The 22,961-nt window shown below is 45.5% G+C and overlaps 1 protein-coding gene across 3 annotated transcripts in view; it reads left to right on the forward strand.

The window, feature by feature from the left end:
• The first annotated feature begins 1,035 nt into the window (after window positions 1–1,035).
• KDM2A (lysine demethylase 2A) overlaps window positions 1,036–22,961 on the forward strand; it is an 83,838-nt gene continuing 61,912 nt past the window's right edge. Inside the window, exons 1-3 of one of the 3 annotated variants that reach the window (XM_073346824.1) lie at window positions 1,036–1,171; window positions 1,978–2,005; window positions 5,260–5,364. In XM_073346824.1, the coding sequence (XP_073202925.1) occupies window positions 1,152–1,171; window positions 1,978–2,005; window positions 5,260–5,364 (153 nt within the window). In that variant the 5' untranslated portion in view covers window positions 1,036–1,151. Of the gene's footprint in view, window positions 1,172–1,252; window positions 1,272–1,977; window positions 2,006–5,259; window positions 5,365–22,961 lie in introns of those variants that run through there. The other 2 variants (XM_073346827.1, XM_073346825.1) reach the window with 2 other exon arrangements.

Genomic DNA, 22,961 nt, shown 5'->3' on the forward strand with positions numbered 1-22,961 from the left:
ATATGCTGTATGTCCCCAGGCCTTTGTAGGGAGGGGTCTCAGAGCCACTTACGGTTCTGTGGGAATGGGTCTTTGGGATGGGTATACCCCATTTACCCTCAGAGATCTGTACAAATAGGTGACTGAAGGGTTATAGAGTAGCAGCCATGTTAGTCTGTACTCGCAAAAAGGAGTACTTGTGGCACCTTAGAGACACAAATTTATTTGAGCATAAGCTTTCGTGAGCTACAGCTCATTTCATCTGATGTCCCCAGGGCTGTGTAGGTCACACTGGGGAGCACCCAAGTTGTGTGGGGAGGTGTTTCGGGGGTCACATGGCTATGTGGGGAGCAATGGAGCCACACTGGGGGAGTCCCATAGCTATGTGGGGAGGGGTGGGGTTACACTGGGGAAGCCCCATGACTGTGGGGGGTCAGTCTGGGGTGCCCCAGAACTGTGGGAAGGCGTGGAGAGTAACACTAGGGAAGCCCCATGGCTGCGTAGGGCGTCACACTGGAGGTGCCCCTGGTCTGTGTGCAGAGGAGTGGGGAGCACACTGGGGGAGCCCCTAGCTCTAGTCCACACTCCCTCTGCTAAAAGAACAGGAGGACTTGTGGCACCTCAGAGACTAACCAATTTATCTGAGCATGAGCTTTCCTGAGCTACAGCTCGCTTCATCCGATGTCACCCGCTGTGCATTTTCTGAGCCTTTTGGAGTTTGCTACTACGCATGCGAACGGGTTCCAGGGTGGATTAAGCTGATAGGCCGAAGACCGGTTTCAGAGTACCAGCCGTCTCAGTCTGTATTCGCGAAAAGAAAAGGAGGACTTGCAGCACCTTAGCGACTAACCAATTTATTTGAGCAGACCGCAGTTGGACTCGTGGCGCGGCTTTTGCGCATGCGCCAAAGGATGGTTGGGAGGTTGAGCCAAAGCGCCTGCGCCGGCGTTCTCGACAAGAGGACGTGAGGTTCGTGCGCGTGCGCCACATGGGAATGCCCGTCGCTCTCTGGGTGGCGGGGTAGGGAGGTCGCTGCGCGTGCGCGGCCAGTGGAGCCTGCTTGGAACGGGAGGGAGGAAGCCGCTTGGGAGGAGGTCGCGGCCGCGCAGGCGCAGTGTGGCGGCCGGGCCGATCCTGTGTGTGTGTGTATGTGAGAGTCTGACGGGTTCAAAATGGCGGCGGCTGCTCCTGTGTGAGGAGGGGAAGCGAGTCCGGGCGGGGGGTGGGGATGGCAGCGGGTTGCGAGCCCGCTGGCGCTGAGACAGAGCCGGGCAGGGCAGTGGGGCGCTGGGGTGAGAGCGGGGGGCTGGAGACTCTTGGCCTTGGGGTGCCGGGTCGGGGGGGGGGAGGCGGCGGCTGGGGGGCGAGTTAGGGGTAAGGAGATGGGATTGGGGGCGAGTTAGGGGAGGGACACCCCCCGGAGTGACTCCCTCATAGCCCTAGGGCACCCCAAGTGCGAACTCCCTTGGGGTGAGTTTAGAGGGGGAGATTTGAGGTGGAGTGATTGAGGGGGTGGGGCAGGAGATTTGAGATGGGTGTGGGGTGAGTTAGAGGGTGGCGTGGGTGGAGATTGGAGGTGGGGTGACTGGGGGTGGGGCAGGGGGTTTGGGGTCGTGGGCTGGGGTGAGTTAGGGGGTGGGTGGAGATTTGCGGTGGGGTGATTTTGGAGGTGGGGGGGCTGGGGTGAGTTGATTTGGGGGTGGGGTGACTTTCCCCTTAGGGGCATTGCCTGTAACTGGCAGAGAGTCTGTTCACTGGGTGTGTGAGGGTTTATTTACGGGGGGATGTCTGTGTGGCTGCTCCCAGCCATGCTGAGAAGGGTGAGTGTTGCAGGCACCCTGAGACCGTCCTGACCCCCTTCTACGAGCAGAGCTGTTTTCCTGGGACTTGCCATCCCTTCTGGATACTAGGAGCCTCTGAGCACCCAAGATGAAGACAGCCATGCGTGGGATTTAATTTCTCCTCTCTTTATTTTTCTGAATCTTTTTTCATCACTAGAAAAGGACAAAGGAGAAGAAGAGACCTGGTGAGAGACTTGATTTTCTTCATATCCCCCTGTTTTTGCCAACAGTGATGAGTCTAGTGACCTCTCCAGTGCCCAGGGTCTCCCTCCTCCTCGACCCCTCTAACTTTATGTAACTCAGTGAACCACGCATTTTATTCTGGCTTCTTAGGAGCAGCCAGTCACTGGCATTATCTCTTCTTTGCCTTTCTCCTCAGAGATGAGCTGGGATTTGTATGTGGGGATTGTTTAATCTCTTTATTATATTGCACTGTTCATATTTGTTTCATGGTTTTAAAAAACATTTTTGAAGAAAGAGAGCAGGGCACTGGGTGGGGGTGGGGAAGAGGTTGGTTTTATCCCTGAGGCAGGGAGAAAGAGTTGATGGGATTTCTTTCCGTCTTGTCTTTTACTACTCTTAAATACAAAACTTTGTAAGGAGTTTTTCCCTGACTCCTGAAGAGGGAGAGTAGGTTAAGACTTCTTGTTATTGACAAGTTATCTGGTATCTGTGAAACTTTTGTTTTAATAAGATGTGCAATTTAAAGTGAGTTCTGTGTTACTGAAGGATGCTGGATTGACAGTTCCACAGAGATTGACATCCTGAATGTGTTCCCAGCACAGCCAAACCAAGGCAGTAGCCATGCTATCTCCTTGCACTGTCCCAACCAGCTGCCTCTCTGCCCAGGCCTAAGATCACTTCTAAGGATGAGGGGTGGAGAGTTAATTCTGTAGGCCAATATCTGAATCGGCCTTCTCTGATGAGACTGCTAGGGTTGGGGGCCTGTTATACCACAACTACGCTATGTAATTTACCATGTGTTGTGGCACTGTTATGATTTACTAATGCCCTCGTTATTATACCATAGCTTGTCTGTGCACATAAGAAAAAACTGTTTGACTGTTGCTCAAGCCATGTAAACTGTCCATAACAGCGGTTCTCAAACTGTGGGTTGGGACCCCAAAGTGGGTTGCAACCCCATTTTAATGGGGTCGCCAATGCTGCCTTAGACTTGTTGGGCCGAAGCCAGAGTTTGAGCCCCGTTGCCCAGGGCTGAAGTGAAGGTCCGAGGGCTTCTGCCCTGGGTAGCAGGGCTCAGGTTACAGGCCCCCTGGGCTTCAGCTTTGGCCCCCCTGCCCGGGCTGGTAGAGCTCGGGCTTTGGCCCATCCTGGGTGGTGGGGCTTGGGCGGGCTTAGGCTTCGGTCCTCTCTTCTGGTGTCATGCAGTAATCTTTGTCAGAAGGGGGTCGTGGTGCAAGGAAGTGTGAGAACTCCTGGTCTATAATAAACTTTAAGTCACTGGTGGTAGCAGTGGCGGAAGTGTTAATATAAACAGGGCACTGGCACTTTAACCATCGTGTTGTCTGATCTTGCTCATAATGGGTAGATATGACTTGATGGTGAAAACACGAGTTGCTGCTTGAGTTCTTTTTATGCTATCACTCCTATTGCTACCAACCATGGGAGATTTCCCCAAACAGCCTAGGAAAGACAAGGCCATAAAGTTTGGGCTCTTTAATTTAGTTATAATACAGCATTATCTTGTCCCCATAGAAAAGATCAAACAATATTATATCAGAGCACCTCCATGTGATAATAGCGCTACAGTGGGGCAAATTCTGAGCTGTCGAATGTGTCCACACTGGTCACACTTAGGGTGACTAGATAGCAAGTGTAAAAAATCAGGACAGTGGGTAGGGGGTAATAGGTGCCTATATAAGAGAGAGCCTCCAAAATTGGGACTCTCCCTATAAAATCAGGACATCTGGTCACTCTAGTCATGCTACCTGCAAGTATGTTGAACTACTGTTAGAAGAGTTTCTGCGGATTTTCCCTGACAAACATCCATGTGGATTTGTTGTTGTTGAAGGGTAGTGGGGGAGCTGCAGAGAACCACATTACAAACTATCAAGAGGAGGAGTCTACAGCATGATTTAGGAGACATGCTTCTCGGAGAGAGACATCTGAGTCTCTAAGAAAACCGTGCTACAACCCTGCTGCCACTGTATGTTTAAGTATACATTTGAAGCCAGCATGGTTCTGATCCCAAAGTGGAATGGCTTACTGATGACTCTAATGTGGAGGCATCTCCCTGAACTGAGAATACAAACTCACTTCACGTAGACCAGAAAATGGTAATGACTCCAGATTACTAGTCACCTGGAGCCAAGCTAGAACCCCAAGGAATTAATGGAGAAAGGAGTACATAAGAATGGCCACGCTGGGTCAGACCAATGGTCCATTTATCCTTCTAAATGACAGTGGCCAGTGCCAGCTGCTTCAGAAGGAATGAACAGAGCAGAGCAAATTTCAAGTGATCCATTCTCTGTCATCCAGTTCCAGCTTCTGGAAGCTGGAGGTTTACGGATACTCGGAGTATGGGGTTGCGTCCCTGGCCATCTTGACTAATAGCCATCGATGGACCTAGCCTCCATGAACTTTTCTAATTCTTTTCTGAGCCCAGTTATACTACTTTCCTTCACAACATCCCCTTGCAATGAGTTCCACAGGTTGACCGTGTGTTGTGAGAAGAAATACTTCCTTTTGTTTTGAACCTGCTGCCTATTTCATCAGGTGACCCCTAGTTTTTGTTTTATGAAGGAGTAAATATTAGCTTTCTCCACACCATGATTTTATAGACCATGAATATATCCCCACTTTGTCGTCTCTTTTCTAAGATGAGCTGTGCTAGTCTTTTAATGTCTCCTTTTATGGAAGCTGTTCCATGCACCTAATAATTGTTGTTGCCCTTCTTTGTACTTTTTTTCCAGTTCTAATACAGTTTTTTGAGATGCAGTGACCAGAACTGCGTGCAGTATTTAAAGTGTGGGCATACCATGGAATTATATAGTGGCATGATATCATCTGTTTTATTATATATCCCTTTCGTAATAGTTCCTAATATATTAACTTTTTTTATTGCTGCTGCATATTGAGTGAGTGTTTTCAGAGAACTATCCATGATGACTCCAAGATCTTTCTAAAGTAGTAACAGCTAATTTATACCCCGTCATTTTGTATGTATAGTTGGGATTGTTTTCCAACGTTCATTAGTTTGCACTTATCAGCATTGAATTTCACTTCCCATTTTGTTGCCCAGTCACCCAGTTCAGTGAGATCCCTTTGTAACTCTTTTCAGGAGCTAGCCCATTGCTGTTCTGTGGCCTCTGTACATTGTATTGCGCAATGTTACAGTCACGAATGAAGAAATGAAGGCTTAAAGGAGAGTTTCTAATAACTGTGTGCAATCTTTCACTATTTCATTTTGGTTACTAAGGAGGAAGAGGAGGAAGACAGTAGCCCCGGAGTGTCCTTCTCACTCTCTTCAGAAGAGTCAGAGATGGAGCCTGAGGAAGAGAGGATCCGTTACAGCCAAAGATTGGTCAGTATTCACTTTTTACCCATCAAACTCTCACTGTTAGTCTCTTTATTTGCCTTTCAACCCACAAAAAACACCCTGGCTTTATAGTGGGAGCAGGCTCATTACCACCCCATGTAGCAATGAGACTAGCATCTCCAGCTTATCCACTGAAACATATAACCACTTAGGTGGGCAGTCAATCAGATCATTTAATGCCTCCAATTCACATCATACAAGTGTGTCTTATTGTGGGGGAACGTTATAACCATGGTTGTTACCAGCCTAATACATGGCCCGGACGATTGGAAAAAGGCAAATATAGTGCCCATATTTTAAAAAGGGAAGAAAGAGAACCCGGGGAACAACAGCCCAGTTAGCCTCACTTCAGTCCCCAGCAAAATCATGGAGCAGGTCCTCAAGGAATCCATTTTGAAGCACTGGGAGAAGAGGAATGTGATCAGGAACAGTCAACATGGATTCACCAAGGGCAAGTCATGCCTGACCAACCTCATTGCCTTCTATGATGAGATAACTGGCTCTGTGGATATGGGGAAAGTGGTGGATATATCCTGACTTTAGCAAAGCTTTTGATACGGTCTCCCACAGTATTCTTGCCAGCAAGTTAAAAAAATATGGATTGGATGAATGGACTGTAAGGTGGTTAGAAAGCTGGCTAGATTGTCGGGCTCAACGGGTAGTGATCAATGGCTGTCTAGTTGGCAGCCAGTATCAGTTCCCCAGGGGTCAGTCCTGGGGCTGGTTTTGTTCAGCATCTTTATTAATGATCTGGATGATGGGATGAATTGTACCCTCAGCAAGTTCGCAGATGACACTAAGCTGCGGGAGAGGTAGATATGCTGGAGGGTAGGGATAGGGTCCAGAGTGACCTAGACAAATTGGAGGATTGGGCCACAGGAGATCTGATGAAGTTCAATAAGGACAAGTGCAGAGTTCTGCACTTAGGAAGGAAGAATCCCATGCACCGCTACAGGCTGGGGACTGACTGGCTAAGCAGCAGTTCTTCAGAAAAGGACCTGGGGATAACAGTGGACGAGAAGCTGGATATGAGTCAGCAGTGTGCCCATGTTGCCAAGAAGGCCAACAGCATATTGGGCTGTATAAGTAGGAGCATTGCCAGCAGATCGAGGCAAGTGATCATTCCCCTCTATTCAGCACTCGTGAGGCCGCACCTGGAGTACTGTGTCCAGTTTTGGTCTCTTCACTACAGAAGGGATGTGGACAAATTGGAGAGAGTCCAGTGGAGGGCAACGAAAATGATTAGGGGGCTGGGGCACATGACTTCTGCAGAGAGGCTGAGGGAACTGGGGTTATTTAGTCTGCAGAAGAAAAGAGTGAATGAGGATTTGATAGCGGCCTTCAACTACCTGAAGGGGGGGTTTCAAAGAGGATGGAGCTCGGCTGTTCTCAGTGGTAGCAGATGACAGAACAAGGAGCAATGGTCTCAGGTTGCAGATATTAGGTCTAGGTTGGATATTTCCAATCACTATTTCACTAGGAGCATAGTGAAGCACTGGAATGGGTTCCCTAGGGAGGTGGTGGAATCTCCATCCTTAGAGGTTTTTAAGGCCTGGCTTGACAAAGCCCTGGCTGGGATGGTGCTGGTCCTGCTTTGAGCAGCGGGTTGGACTAGATGACCTCCTGAGGTTCCAACCCTAATATTCTATGATTCTATGACTATTTAAGCTTCAAAAATGGAAAAGTCACAGGTCAAAGAATATGCTTTCAGACATAAGAAACTGGTATAGTTGTTACTTGTGACAAAACAGGCATCTCTTAGTATTTGGGGCAGATGGGGAGAGGAGGAGTTGGGATACTGTGTAGCTTAAACTGGGGTGGCTTTCTGTTGGCATTACATTGGCCCAGATCTGACTTGAGTATACTTTTTAACCTGAGACTGTCAACATTTAAAACACTACAGTAGCACCACTATAGAGCTTCATTGTAGACACTGTACAACAACAGGAGGTGCTTCTCCTGTCACGTAGTTATCCACCTCCGTGAGTCGACAGAAGAATTCTTCTGTCAATTTAGCACTGTCTACACTGGGCTTAGGTTGGCATAGCTACAGCCCTGAAGACATAGCTATGCCGATGTACTTTTTCAGTGTAGACCAGCCCGAAGGAAATCGGCTTTTCGCTGAAGTTAGTTTGAACTGGTTGTGTGTGTCTGTCTTATTTTAGTATTTGCACTCCAGAGGCCAGATCTACACTAGGAAAGTAGGTCACTATAACTACATAGCTCAGAGGTGTGAAAACCCTTCACCCCTGAGCGACAGATAAATTGACCTAACTCCCAAGATAGAGAATGCTAAATTCATGGGAGAATTCTCCCATCAGCATAGCTCCCACCTCCTGTACGGGTGGAGTACCTACACTGACAGGAGAATCCCTTCCTTTGGTGTCGGTAGCATCTTCTCTGTAGTGCCACGGCAGCACAGCTGCAGCAATGCGTCTGCACTACTGCAGCATTTTAAGTTTAGACCTTCCCTTAGAGAGTCTGAGATTTTATTAATGGTGTCTGTGTCTGGAACAGAGTTCCCATTAAGAGAAAAGAAGAAAAGCTGGTGTTCTTTCATTCCCATTTCTTGGAGAAGTTGTGCTAAGCTGCATGGTCAGCTTGGTCTCTTTGCCCTAACCCTCAGGCTTTTGACTGCTGCAATTAAATCTTTATCCTTTAACTCTTCAAAATAAAATCAGTTGGCATGAAGTCTAGTGAAGTGGTGCACTGATCTCTAGGATTAGGTTTCCCAGAGAGGTCACTTTCCTTGTCATCTAGTCAGTTGCTACTTCTGTGCCTTAAGAGCCTGCGGAGAGCAAGCTGGAGAGTTGTAACTAGTGCTCACCTTGTAAGGGTGAGGTAGTAATTGTAATCTGTAGGGTAATTGGTTTCACTCCCACTATCCCACAGGGGATAGTGTTGGTTGCATCTTAAATTTTTGTGGATATAATCTTCAGGCTAAACATCTGGTGCAGAAAACATCTTAGTGAAAGACAAATTCTTCATACTTCCAGCCCCTTATGGCTTCTGTGGGAAACTCTGAAGTAACTCCTACAGGTTTTATAGTTAAGTCATTGTTTGCCAGCCATGCCTGTTAAAAATGGCTGTAGTCATCAAACTTAAAATTACCAAGAACTTGGGGTTCTTTTACCTATAGTTGTAGTGTTGATGGTTTAGCGCCGATATGAGCTGAATAAACAGCAGTGTTGAAGTAAGTTCAGACCACAGGAGAAGGAGCATGGCTGGGGATTAGAGCAGAGGACAGAGTCATAGCTTGGTTCTCTATCTGGTTTTGTAGGTCTTCCTGTGGCCTTGGGTAAGTAAGTGTGGCAGAAACCTCAGTGAAAGTTTTGCCAGAAAAATCACACCCACAACCAACATAGCTAGGTGAGTAAAAACCCTAGAGTAGATGCAGCTATACCATCAAAATGGCTTATTCTGATAGTGTTAACTGATGTAAACAAAGAGTTATTTTGCCAGCATGAGCTTTCTCCACTGGAGGGGGTGGCTTGTATAGCTCTACTGGTATATCTGCACTGGCAAACCCTTTGTCTCATAGGGAGATCTGTCACATGGGGGTTATGACGTTTAATTTATTAACGTTTTGTAAATGTCTGCTGCTTTCTTTTCTGTAGTGACTTCGAATTTACCATGCAACCACTTTATTTGGACTTCACTGCCACCCCCTTCCTAATCTCCTCTGCTAAAAGTGATCAGTGGTTGAAGATCTGTTGGGGTTAACTCTGAAGTACCAGCATTAACTATTTAACATCTCGTTGAGATGAATGGGCTGGAAAAGTAATTCTCCTAGCCCAGGGGTTCTCAAACTGGGGGTTGCGACCCTTCAGGGGCTCATGAGGTGTCAGCCCCCTGCATGCCAGGGCTTTGGCTGTGAGCCATGTGTGGAGCTGACAGTCCGAGCCCTTCAGAGCTGGGTGGCCGGAGAGCAGCAGCTGCTGACCATGCACCCAGCTCTAAGGGCAGCACTGCCCAGCAGTAAAGGTAGCGTGGTATGGAGGGGAGGGGGAGTCACTTTTTTGGGCCAGTCATCACTGCCTGATATATTTTCAAAGGGGGTCCGAGCAAAAAAAAAAGTTTGAGAGCCCATGTACTAGGTAATGCATTGGGCTGTAGCAGAGTCAAGAAGGCTGCACTTCATCAGTTTACATTCTGTTTTTTTCTGTAAAGTTATCATGGCTGCAAAGAAGGCTAGAAACTCTTCTAAATGCAAGCTTTGATTCTGAGGAGTCCAAGAGCGTGTCTGCTACAGGGACACAGTTACAGTGCTGGAGCACCATAGTGTAAATGCTTCCTACATTGATGAAAGGGGTTTTTCCGTTGCTGTAGTTAATCCACATCTCCGGGATTCAGTACCTAGGTCGATGGAAGAACGCTTCTTTAATCTAGCTGTGTCTATAGTGTGAGTAGGTTGACCTAACTACATCACAGGGCAAACAATTTTTCACAGCCCTGCGTGGTGGGGGTAGGTCAAGATAACTACAGCGCACAGGACGCACAATTTTTCACAACCCTGAGCGGTGTAGGTAAGTCCCTCTAGTTTTTAGGTGTAGACCAGGCCTGAATGTATTTGAGTGAGCAGCATGACACCAATTGGATGTCAAGTCTATGGGTCAGGCATTTGACCACCGTGGAGACTGAACTTCCCGCTTAGCGCCTGCAAGGCTATGCTGGCAGGAATGGTAGTGTGAGTAGGAAGCATGAACTGCAGATGTTTAGGCTCTACCTATGCAGAATGAACTGAGAAATTCATTCTCCTGGGGCTGTCAATCCAATACTTTTCACACTCAAAGACACCACTTAATTCTGTTTTCATGCAGACATGTACAGATGGACATTGTAGTGAATACAAGAGTTAAGGCTTTCCGGTTAGTCATCTGGCCATTTTGAAGAGTCTGATTTGTCATACTGCATCAGAATACTGGTCCAACTAGTCGAGGATCATGTCTTCAGCAGCAACCAGTATCTGATGCTTCAGACGGAAATTAAAACCCTTTCCATATTGCACTTGGCCACTTGTAGAGTGCTGTACAAGAGGAAGATTCCTCTGACCATTTTACTGGCTGAAACATGATACTTTATCATCCTTGTATCACTATCTGAGTTCACAGAACCACAAAGGTGTTTAGTTATCATGTTGTGCCCACCCAGTGTTGTATTTGTCTCTGTGGTCCCTTCTGATAGTGAGTTCTACAGTCTATCCTGGAGAGAAATGGCTCTGTAGTTTGAAAAGTTACTGCCCCTTACTCTTGTGTTATGGAGCCAAGGTATTGTTAGTTCTGGAGATTCTTTTCCTGTCAGTGGAGCATCATTGGTTTCAGTGCACAAGAGCAAAATAATCCCAGCTTCCCAGATCTGTTTGGGTGGATTCAACCAGACTTTTAAATAGTATTGGTATAAAAAAGAATTTCTGTTCTGGCTAATGATTTATGGCAGTGAAAGGGGAATTCAGTCTTCAAGGCCTACTCAAACCTTGTCTTCTCTGATGTTAGTAAGAGCATGGAATGGTAATTGTGGGTAGTTTTAATAGCGTAAAAATGTTCCACTGGAAACATAAACATTGCCTTTCATATACTGTCAGTTGCCAAATAGTCATTGGTGGGAGCTATATGCAGTTGGCACTAGAGGGGTGGATTAGAACCAATGTGTGAAAGACTCCATATTTTAATCCCTTCAGCAATCCTTCAGGGACACCATGGGGGTGAGTGGTGGTGGTGAATATTTGAATCACAGGAATAAGAAATCTCAGCCTCTCGTTACTCAATGGAACTTAAAGCCTTATCCATATACACACGAATTAAGACTTGCAAGACCCTTGGGAGAGAAATTAGGGATTGTTTCACTCACCACTGAAATTGTTCCACAACTGTTCAGTAATGAAGTTTAAATTAGGAAATAAAGAGCAATAACATTGTATCTAGTCAAAGCAGTTTGACTAGAATGTAGAGCAATAAAGTGTCATTACCTTAGCTGGAAATTCTGCCCGCCACTGTGTCTTTTATGTTGTCAAGTCATCAGGGCAAAGGGTCTTTGTCTCAGACTATCTCTTTGTGTTTGTACATAATCAAACACGATGGGTGCCTTGATTGCTGATTGGGGCCTCTGGACCCTACTGCAATACTTATAATCTGAAAGGCTGCATCTCCCATGATGGCTGTTTTGTCATAGAAGAAAATGCCTCCTATAGAATGGCCGATACTGCTTTCCACCAACTCTCCTCCCACTGACCCTAGGTGTTCTTGGAGATCTCCCATTTAAGTACTGGCTTGGCCTGACCTCTGACTAGATCCACATATGAAATCTGCAGATGCTTTGTATGAGAGAAACTCTGTCCCCACCAGCACAAAGTGAGAGCTCTTCCATACGAAATGTGAACCTGCTTAGACATGTTTGATGTCCGCAGTATGAAAGCTTATGCTCAAATAAATTGGTTAGTCTCTAAGGTGCCACAAGTACTCCTTTTCTTTTTGCGAATACAGACTAACACGGCTGCTACTCTGAAATCAGTATCCCCCCCCAGGCACTAGTTCAGATATGCTTTACAGTGTGTGGAGTCATAGAATAAGGGAAGGTGCTCAACCACAGTTTCTGCCACTGACCTCCATTATGCTGTAGGAGGGATCATAGTCTGTGTTTTGGGGAAGCACTCAAGGCAGGGATGAGAGACGGACTTTTCTCTAGGAAAATGTCCTTTGCAGTAGAGTAAAACATACAAGTATAGTATGTTTTATACTTCCTGTTTTTTAGTAGCAGTGAAACTGGCCAGACCATTGTAACTCAGAATGCTATGCTGGGAGTTAGGAGCAGGGGAAAGGGCAAAATCAGTGCACCCCAAAGCACTGCAGCGGGGGTGGGGATGGGGGGGGAGCAACAGAAATGGAAGAGTGGACACATCCCCATCCTCTACAGCAGGGGTTCTCAATCTTTTTCTTTCTGAGGCCTCTCAAACAAAAACTCCACAGCCCACCTGTGCCACAATAACTGGTTTTCTGCATATAAAAGCCAGAGCTGGCGTTAGGGGTTAGCAAGCAGGGCAACTGCCCAGGGCCACATGCCACAGGGGGCACTGCAAAGCTAAGCTGCTCAGGCTTCCGCTTCAGATGGCGGGGATCAGGGCCCCAGGCTTCAGTCCCTTTCTGCCCTGGGCCCAGAAAATCTTACACTGGTCCTGCTTGGCGGAGGCCCCTGAAACCTGCTTGTTGCCCCCCCAATAGGTCCCAGACCCCTTGTTGAGAACCACTGTTCTACAGCAATCATAGATATAGGGAATTAAGAGTGGGCAGGGTCTTCCACTCTAAGCCATCTGCAGCTTCTAAATTGATCATACCTAGGCTAGCATCAAAATATAAGCCCCAGTGGAAGGAAGCCAAGTAGCCCTTGGCTTCCTAGCAGTGGGGATGTTGGGGTGGTCATCAGAATGATTTCTCTGGCTTCTGTTGGCCTTAGGATCTCTTGTATTGGCCTGTACCAAGTAGTAATAGCTAACAATTGACTTTAGATCTCAAAGTGCTTTACAAAAGAGATCAGTGTCATGTGTGGTAGCACATTCTCTGCTCCTTGAAGTCTTTAAACCATGATTTGAGGACTTCAATAGCTCAGACATAGGTGGGAGGTTTTTTGCAGGAGTGGTGGGTGAAATTCTGTGGTCTGCGCTGTGCAGGAGGTCAGACTAGATGATCATAATGGTCCCTTCTGACCTAAATATCTATGAATCTAGTCCTGATCCCAGTTATTCAAGTGCTTGCAACTATGGCTGTGTGAGGTGGCAGGGTGGGGGTGGGAAGTGGCTTGGATTGCCAAATGCATGCAGCTGTGGATGCTTGGGCAGGTGAGAGGTGCCAAATATACTTGCATGTGAATCTGGATGGGTTACATTCACCCCATATTTGTATTCTAGGACTGCCTCCCAGTTTGGGAACAGATGCTCTGTGAGCACCTACTTTGACAGGCTATACTTTGTTAAATCACCTAAGAGGACCAACTAAAGTGGTTCTCCAGCACACTACGTGAACCTCGTGTGACTGAATGCTCTTCAGCTGTAACGTGATCATAGCTGCTAAACACACCTTACTTTCCTAGTCTAGACAGGACTTGTGAGACTAATCACTTCAACCAACTCACTCCTCCCCTTGGCCTCAAAAAATGGGTTTCAGGCTCACTTCACTAACAATGTGTGGGCAGCAAACTATCTTGTCTTGTAAAGACTCTGCTCATATTTAGCCCCAAACTTAGTTTTTGGACGTATTTTTAATGGAACCTAATTTCAGTAGAAATGATTACTTGGAATGCCCTGAAATGTCAGTGGAACAGTTACAGTATGTTAAAGCATTTCCCTGCAGTATTTGCATCCTAAACATTGCAGCCTTGTGCTAGCCCATGACAGAATCTGAAGAAAAAAAAAAGACTAAAATGTGACTCAGTTGTGTTCATTTTCTCTCAGCTAAGACGTGCAGAAAATAATGCTTTAAACAAACATTTAAAAGGCTGATTTGCTCTTTACTATTTAACAGAGCTGTTTTTAAAAACTGACTGTCCCTTTAACATGATTTGTAAGCTGCAGTGCTGACTGAGCTGAAGAGACGTAGATGAGCACTTTCAGTTGCCTGTCAGATACTAAACAAAGTTTGCAAGTAGCATCAGTGTTTCCTTTTAATGAGCATGAACAGGTTTTATGGGGTTATCCCTGCTGGAGGTGGTACTAACTCCTTAGGATACCTGTTCCTCCCCACTGGCTTTTTATTGTTCACTAATCCTTATTTGTTAGTCCCAACTCTGGGTATGCAGTTAAGCAGGTGGTCCTTTGGGACAGACACTTCATGTGATGGGGCAGTGGCACTGTGTTTAGAGGAAAAACAAAAGCTCTTACCTCAGTTTGAATTAGGTCATTGTCTGTGCAAACATTTGGGGGCAATTGCTCCCTACCATTGGGGAAAGCTGTTAACACTCCTGATGCACAGACCAGATTTGCTGATTCCAGGGAAGGAGAGGACAAGGATGAGCTTAGTGGAGGGCTCTAAATGGCTAGTATGAACTCTGAAAGTTAATTCAGTGGCCATTGTTGACCTTTCAGTTCAGTGGCTTTCAGAATTATACAGTCATTGTTTTGTTAGGATTTAACTACAAATCCAATGATCATATGAAAATGCCCAGAGATATTCATCACTGTGAAAGAGAAGGAAGTTAAGGATCTGAGAGACCTGCCATAATCAGTGTTGTATATGCGCAATACTGAGCTCTGCTCTTATTTGTGGTCTCTAGTATATTAATACAGCACTATTAACCAGTTCTCCCTTCTAGCAGTATAAGAAATTCCATAGTAGGTCAGATCTTTGGTCTAGCTAATGTATTTAATATGTTTATTATGGAAGTGCCTATGGGCAACTCAGTGTAGGGACCCATTGTGCTAGGTATTGTGCATAGAAAGTAGCAGATGGCCCCTGCACTGAAGAGCTTACAATCTAAATGATGATGGGAGAAGGGGTATAACGCGCAAGCAGAGCGTGCAATGTAATGTCAGCAAATGGCAGGTTTTTTCCATGATTATTTTGGGGGTGGGTTTAACTAGAAGGGGGATCATTTCTGTTGATATGAGGCTCGGTTAAAGATATCCCAAAAAACTAACTCTGGGGCTAAAGAAAACAAAAGGCAGAAGGGGACAGGGCAGGAGAGAAGAGGATAAGAGGACACTGTGGAGGTGAAGCTGAGGGGAAGAGACTGTGAGGGAGCAGGAGTGGAAACGTTGGAGCAAACAGCCAATCAGCACAGGACAGAGAAAGTCCAGTCAAAACTGTAGACAGTTCTCTGAAAGTCCAAAGGTCACTGCTTTGGCTGCTTCTGCCCCTGCTGGCTGGAGTCTCTCCAGCCTCTGATATTTGCCCATTCTCAATACTTTAGAGAAGGAAGATGGGAATAGGAAACAGGCACCCTAATGCTAAATAGGTTTGAGGGAGAATGAGTTTGAATGGATCAAGAGAATCAGCTGGAGTCAAAAGGTGATGCACATAATGAACAAATGTGGACTTTTGTCGGCCTTTGGGGGGAGCATTCAGAGAATGGCACAAGTATTTGGAAATGGGATATGGAACTTTTTTCTCATGTCTTTCAGTTCCAACTTGGTAGTGTCTGAAAGTGGTTACCTCCCACAACTGTTCAATGGTCTGAGACATGAGTCAGTCTTAGTCCAGTTCCTTGTGAAGCAGTAGTTATATTGAGAGGAAAGATGGCTGGTTAAGGTACTGGTCTGCAACACCGGAGATCTAGTTCTGTTGATAACTTCTGCCAGCGACCTCTTATTTGACTATAGGCAAGTTACTGAATTTCTTTGTACCTCAATCTTACCATCTGGAAAATGGGAATACTAATGGATTTGTCCTAAACACCTCTATATGAGGTACTCGCACAATGAGTGTGTCTATAAATGAAACCTAAAACTACCACCACAGTGGGGTTCCATCTCAGCAGAGATGCCAAGATCTAGATTGTCCTTAGGAACTGAGAGCTCCCTTCACCCTAGACATGCTCTGTCTGATTCATGGTAGAGGTGTAGTTGCAGGGTGGCATGTGTTCACTCATAAGCATGCTTTGATGCTTCCAAGTTTGTATCTGCTCTGTTGATGGAGGTTCCTAGTCTCCTACCTTGCTGTGGTGAGAAACCTAAACTCTCTGCTCAGGCTGACACCTCTTGTGGAAGCCAATGGGGGAAACACTTAAGCCATGTCTACATTAAGGCAATTCACATACTGTAATCAAATGAGGGTTTACTCTGGTGTGGCTTAATCCAGGGCATACAGAAAGCATAAAGGTAGGCTCATAGAAATTCCTTTAGGTTGGTGTCTACTCCAGATCTACCTTTTAGCTCTACCCCTGCAACTGTGAACAAGGAGACCTTTGAAAACAGTGGTGGAAAAGGGAGAGGTTCCATAGCAGCCCACAGGCTACCAGCACACATTGCTCATAGCACTTTTGTCAATACTTCAGTTGGCTCTGAGAAACTTGGATGAAACCTAGCATGTGACTTGATCATCAAGGAGAGAGGGAGTAATGTGTATAGGCAGCAGGAAAAGATTCTGAGTACACTTGATTGGATTTCTCTCACCTTCAGCTCTGAAGGCCTCTCTTAGAGAGGACTATACCTGTTCAAATTTTGTGCAGGTGTTCCCTAAAAGAGAACTGAATAAGCGCAGTGTTGGTACCTTTATGCTCTGCTTATCTCTGTTGCTGTAGAAACAGTACTTGCAGTAAACAGCGTGAGCTCTCTGTGTGGGGACTCTGAATCTTGGTGGAGACACCAGGAGCTTAACTAAAACAAACTGGATTGAAGTATGGAGTTGTGAAATGTGCTACAGGTTACAGTATGGTAGTAAATAACTGGTGTTGATCCTCCTTCACTCAGTTCTGTCAGACACAGGTTCTTTAAACTGAATAGAAGTTTTACGGAGAGGTGTCTTTCTTTGTTACACATCTGCACAAGTTGTGCACCGGGGAGGATGCAGAATTCAGGCTGTCTCTTCACTGCCAAAATAGGTAGTTATCAAGCTGTTAAAAAACAAACGTGTGTTAGCTATCCCACTATAAAATACTAATGGAGACGAGATGCAGGCAGTTTTTACTGTGACATAGTTAAGCAAGGTCAGTACTAACACTTCACCCAGCTGTATCACAATAAAAACTATCTGTGTCTTATCCCCACTAGGATTTTGCAGCAGGGTAGCTTACGCCCTTTTTTGGTGGTAAAGAGACAGCCAAAAGGGGTATGTCTACACTGCAATTAAACACCTGCAGCTGGCCCAGATCAGCTGACTTGGGCTCTTGAGGCTGTAAAATTTCAGTGTAGATGTCTAGGCTTGGGCTTGAGCCCTGGCTCTGGGGCCCTGGGAGAGGGGAGGGGGATCCCAGGGCTTGGGCTCAAGCCTAAGCATCTACACGGCAGTTTTACAGCCCCATAGCCCAAGTTCCATGAGCCTGAGTCAGCCGACATGGGCCAGTCATAGGTGTTTAATTGCTGTGTAGACATGCACAGTGTAATAAGTGCCTGTGGTTTTTACTGCTGCTGATCCTAAAGATTGGGTACAGACTGGAGAAATTGTACTGTTTTTACTCAACAGCCAGTCTCCTGAGGGTTTGGGAGAAGAGGAGGCAAGGTACAAGGTCCTAGGCATCAGATCAGGAAGCTGCTGAATTTAACTGTTGATTAGAATAAATCACAATATGCCCCACCTTCCTCTATTCTCATGCAATCCTACCTCCCTGCAGCTAGCTTCTGATGGATGTGCTTCTGGGTGTCAGGTACAGGAGCTAGCACTGGAAGGTTTTAGCAGCTATAAGTGGAGAGGAGAGGGCTGAGAAGTGTGTAGCTTGAGTATTTAACTACCATAACTTCTCTAGCATGTTTCACCTGAGTGTTTCCAAGTGCTTTATAAATGCTCACTAATCTGCTTAATACCTTGTGAAGTAACAAAGGGATGTATAGTGAATGCTTCACCTAAAGATAAAATGCAGCTACTTCTGGGATAGAACATGACAGCTACACGGTAACACAATGCATAAGGCAATGAGAGTGAGATTCTCATTCCACGTGGGGGGAATCTGAAGGGCTCCAACTGGCCATATTCATGTAATTTGAATTTGAAAAGGACACTGAGGTTAGTTCCCCTACTTAAGTTAAAAAGCACCATGGATGGGCCCTTGAAGCAGAAGTGGTAAGGGCCTTGGGATGTCTTGTCTAATAGATGGCATTGATTTGGAGGGAACGGCAACCTAAATTTTCCCATGCTGTTGACATCTTTCAGCAAATACTGTCCTGGTCCAGCCTTGTCTAGCTTGTGAGATTTGAGAGCATTGCAACTTAAAATTATCAAGGTGTCGTGAGAGAGGACAGGCAGAGTAATTTAAGCTTACATATTTTTACTTCCCTTCTGGTTTATTTGGAGAGGTCTGTCTGTCCACTCTTAAGGTGCTTTGTCACCAGTATAGAATAAGAGCCAACATGCTATTGGTTGGGTCTAGTGGGTAGTGTGTATACTGGGGATACTCTGGGAGAGGGGAAGAGTACTGATGCTATAGCTTACTTGGACTCTTTCTGGTTGGGGTGTGATGGAGTGAAATGGATTGTGTTCCATCTACTACAGAAGAATGAAGAAGATTGAATCAAAGCGATGCCTTTAACATACACTGAGCAGTCAGAAGGATACTATATCCAAAACTTACACCACAGAGACTGAGGCTTTATCTACACTAGCATTGTTGTCGGCAAAACTTTTGTCAGTCAGGGGGTGTTGTTTTTCTGTAGTATAGACGTAGGGGAGGGATAGCTCAGTGGTTTGAGTATTGGCCTGCTAAACCCAGGGTTATGAGTTCAGTCTTGAGGGGGCCATTTAGGGATCTGGGGATCTGCTTTGAGCAGGGGGTTGGACTAGAGGACTTTCTGAGGTCCCTTCCAACCCTGGTATTCTATGATTCTTAGGCTTTGTCTACACTACGCACCTTGTAGCGGCACGACTGTACCACTACAGCGGCGGTAGCTTTGTCAGTAGGTGAGCACGCCTGCCAACAAAGCACTGTTCACATTGGCACTTTTTGTTGGCAAAACTTTTGTTGCTTGGGGGTGTGTGTGTGTTTTTTTTCACACCTCTGAATGCCAAAACTTTTGTTTCAGAGTAGCGGCCATGTTAGTCTGTATTGTTGTTCAGCTTCCATTGTAGACAAAGCCTCAGTGAGTCCTCGTCTAGCTCTGATAGCATCCATGCTGAATTTCTGTCTCAACTCCAGTATGCTGTCACTCGTTTTTTGGCAGTCTGGTTTCTCAGCCCTTGTTTGGTAGCACTGCCAATTAATATTTAACTACTGTGGTAGGCTGAGGCATATTGGTGGGCTATTATGGAATAAGCTTGTGTTACCTGTCCTGCTACTAGAGGACATCATCTCCAGGGCAGTCTTTCATGGTTCACTTAAACTTAAGCTGTCAAATGTAAGCAAAAGCAAAAAAACCTCACAGTAAAGGGAGCAGGTTCTAGTGAGTGAGTGACCTTATTTTCTTAGGCAGAATATTGTTTCTGAAGTGATAAGCCAATCAGGAACTGGGCGACATTATGGAAGAGGGTGTAAAGTACAATGTAACCAGCAGCTTGTGCAGAGGATGGCACTGCCACGTTCCTTGTTGGGAACAGCATTCCTGTGTCCGGGGCAGCTGCCAAGAACCTGTCTTTGACTTGGCCAAACTCATCATGGGTCCTAGAGTTAAACAGTGTTGCCCATCAGTACACATTGTGTAAACAGCTGCTGAAGTCTTCTTCAGCCTGTGGGTGTTGAAGAGCCTGACTGTATGCCCCTCTCACTGAATTGTCTAGCTACTCCTTGGCACTATCAACTATAAATCCCCCAGAAAACATACAAACCACACGCTCTCCTCCCCACTTACTCTGAACCTGTGCCAGCCCTGCTTGTGATAGGAATCCCTCCTGAAACTTTAAACCCTGGAAGGTCTCCAGGTTCTGACTAGATTCCTGCTAAATCATGAGCCTGGTACTTGAGGCTATCCTATTCTGGATAAACACCTAATATATGAAATGCTAGTTAGCTTGTATAGGGGCTTTGAAAGCATAAAGCAATAAGTAGTAATATTAGACCTTGGGGAAAAAATCTGCTGGATTAGTTCAAGGATTCTTCATGTGAAACCCACCAGTGTCAGGGTTAGTTTAATATGGCTTTCTCTCCAGAAACCCTTCTTTGGAGGATGGGTTGTGCTACTAAAATTAGCCACCTCTCTCTCCCAGTTTCAGGCTGCACTCCAGATTAAGGTCAGCATTCAGATCTATGCAGTAGTTGGCAGAGTGTATCTAGGGTCACTTGTATGGAGGGTTGCATGATTTTTTATGCTAAGGTTTGAAACCTTCAAGTTGGACAGTAGGTAACACAACACTGCTGTATTAATAAATTCCCTCAAGGTTCCAGCAGTTTTGGTTGAGCCAAATTGCCACGGGGAATCAGGATATTATTAACCTTACAACGCACAATTCAGCTGTGTAAGGTCCTTCACACACCCTTTTGCAGCAAGAGACGTAGTAGCACATGTCTTGCAGAATTGGGTGCAACTATTCCTACAGCTAAGGAAGGAGAAGATGAACAGAAATGGAGTTTAGGAAAAGCAGAGCTGAAATTATGAAAGCACTAATGCTGGAAAGAATAAAGAGTGTTTGGACCACTATACTGTCCTCCACCAAAGCTGGCAACACGATGTAGTGTTGGTTAGGCTCTAGCATGCAGGTGATTGTGATCAAGGAATAGTGGGTGGAGGTAAATTGTGGAGGAGCTGAGGGAAGGGTTAGAGATGGAGTAAAAATGGTCTTGTGGTTAAGGTTAACTAAGACTTGGGAGATCTGGGTTTAATTTTTGCACAAAAATTCTGTGGCATTTCAATCTTGAGCAAGTTGCTTAATCTCTGCCTCAGTTTCCTATTTTTATAGATAATACTACTTTGCCTCATCAGAGGGCTTGAGTTTAAATCTACAAATATTTAGGGGATGTATGGATGCCAAAGTACATTAGAAAGATCCAAATTTAGTTAGAGAGGTGAAAATGAAAAGAGGTGAACAGGGGTGTGCATGGCTAATGAGGATGTTTTTGAACAAAGAAACAGCTACTAGTTTTCATGCATGTTTACCTGTAAATATCATGTGAAGGTAGAGGTGTGATGTAGAGGTGTGGTGGGGTGTGTGTGTGTATGTGTAAAATAAATATATATATATATGTGTGTGTGTGTGTGTGTGTAGTTTAGTTTTGAAGGAGAGAGTTCAGAAAAGTATGCACACATGAATGAAAAATTCCTTTTGTGGAAAGGAGATATGAAGATTAGAGAAATGCAGATTGTGAGGGTGTATGGGGAAGGGAGAGAGTAGGGAAGTTCATGGAACAAGTTTGTGTAGAGTTTCAAACCAGGAGAGCAGTTCTCAACTGAAAGCAGAAGATAAGCTAGGGAAGTGGGGGAGAGAGATGCATGTTGTGCTGCTGCTTCCTATGATGGAGAGAACTTGGGGGCAGCATTCTGGGCCCCCTGAAGTTTCAAAAGCAGAGATTTAGGAAGGTCATGGAGGAAATTGCAACAAATAAGGCAGGAAGCAACTAAAGCATTGTCGTGTTCACTGGCTTCATTCCTAAAACATGAGGTGGGTTGGGCAAGCTTGATCTGTTTTTAAATGTGACCTTGTATTTAAAAGAACACAATTCATAATTTGTTTCAAAATCTAGATTTTCAATTCTCTTCCATATTAGAGATGGGTCTGACTCTTGGAAGGCAGAAGTAGCCTGCAGAGGAGTGATGTGGGTATCAAAGGAAGTAGAGTCTGGAGAATTCCATTGTGCAGACAGGTATAAGCCTCAGCCATGCCATCCTTAAGGAGATTAGATGGGAGGTGGAAGGATCAGCGTGAGTAGGGAGAGCTGCAGAGTTGTATTATCTGTGTAGAAGTACGATCCATGCTTTTCATTTCTTTAGAGTATGTTACCTCTAGGAATAAATGGGGAAGGGACATGTAGAAGGTATCTAAGAGGTGATCACTGGCTTCTGAGTGTTGGGATGAATGGAAAATAATGTGTAATTGCCATTATTTATCCTCCTCTAACTGGTTCAGGCTTGGGCTCTTCTGCAGTGAGAGCTGCTTTGTTGGGCTTCAGTCCAGCCCCTCATTACATGAGTGCTCATTAGTATGAAGAACACTCAGATACTATTGTGCTAACATTACTGAAATACTTTTACAGCTATCCTCACTTGGTGCTGAGATCTGTTAAATGTCAAGGTAATGTGGCAGCCATAGGCAACATGCCTAACCAGTGAAGTTCTCTTGCTCCCTAGTCATTGAGAGCTCTTTGGTGTGTGGTTTCTACAATCTATACGTGTAGAATGTCTTAGATTTGGGGGCACCTTATGCAAAAATATGCACATGGGATCCTAAGCTGCCTGTTGTGAGTAATATTGTGGGATGGGAAGTGGAATAACTGACAACTTGGTGGGTGATGAGAGCAGGAATCTTGCCATTGCTGGAGAGGTGTGTGGTGTGAAGTGAGTCATCTATGTAAGGCAGGGGGCTGGAGAGAGTTCAGTAGACATGGAGGGGAAGTGACAATAGGACATAATTTTATTGGCTGGGTGGATTTAGCTGGGTTGCTCAGTGTAAAAAGGTGATTAGAAGATTGGATTGAGGGGGTATGTCATGAGGGGTTCCTGAATTCCCTAGCTTTGCCCTTCTTATGCAATGGCTTCTAGCGTGCCTGTCCGCCATTGTACCATAAACATGCATCTTTGTCCCATTAAAAAATTGGCCTCCCTAGTAAATTGTGAGGATTCTGACCGCCAATGGAGTCAAATACTCCAAACAGCAGAGCACCGAATGCGTAGGAAAGTTTTATCTGATTCAAGATTTGGAGCATTCAGTCTCTGCTGTGCTCTGTTGTGCTCAAGCAAAGAAGTGGGCTGGCCAGGGTGGATTTGATTTAAATCACTAGTCAGGAAGACTCAATTTAATCATGGATTTCTACATAAAAGTGCATTCTTGTTGGTTATTCTAACCTTAATACATATTCTTCACAAC

This window comes from Lepidochelys kempii, chromosome 6 (assembly GCF_965140265.1).
Source record: "Lepidochelys kempii isolate rLepKem1 chromosome 6, rLepKem1.hap2, whole genome shotgun sequence".
In the NCBI taxonomy this organism is placed as follows: domain Eukaryota; kingdom Metazoa; phylum Chordata; order Testudines; family Cheloniidae; genus Lepidochelys; species Lepidochelys kempii.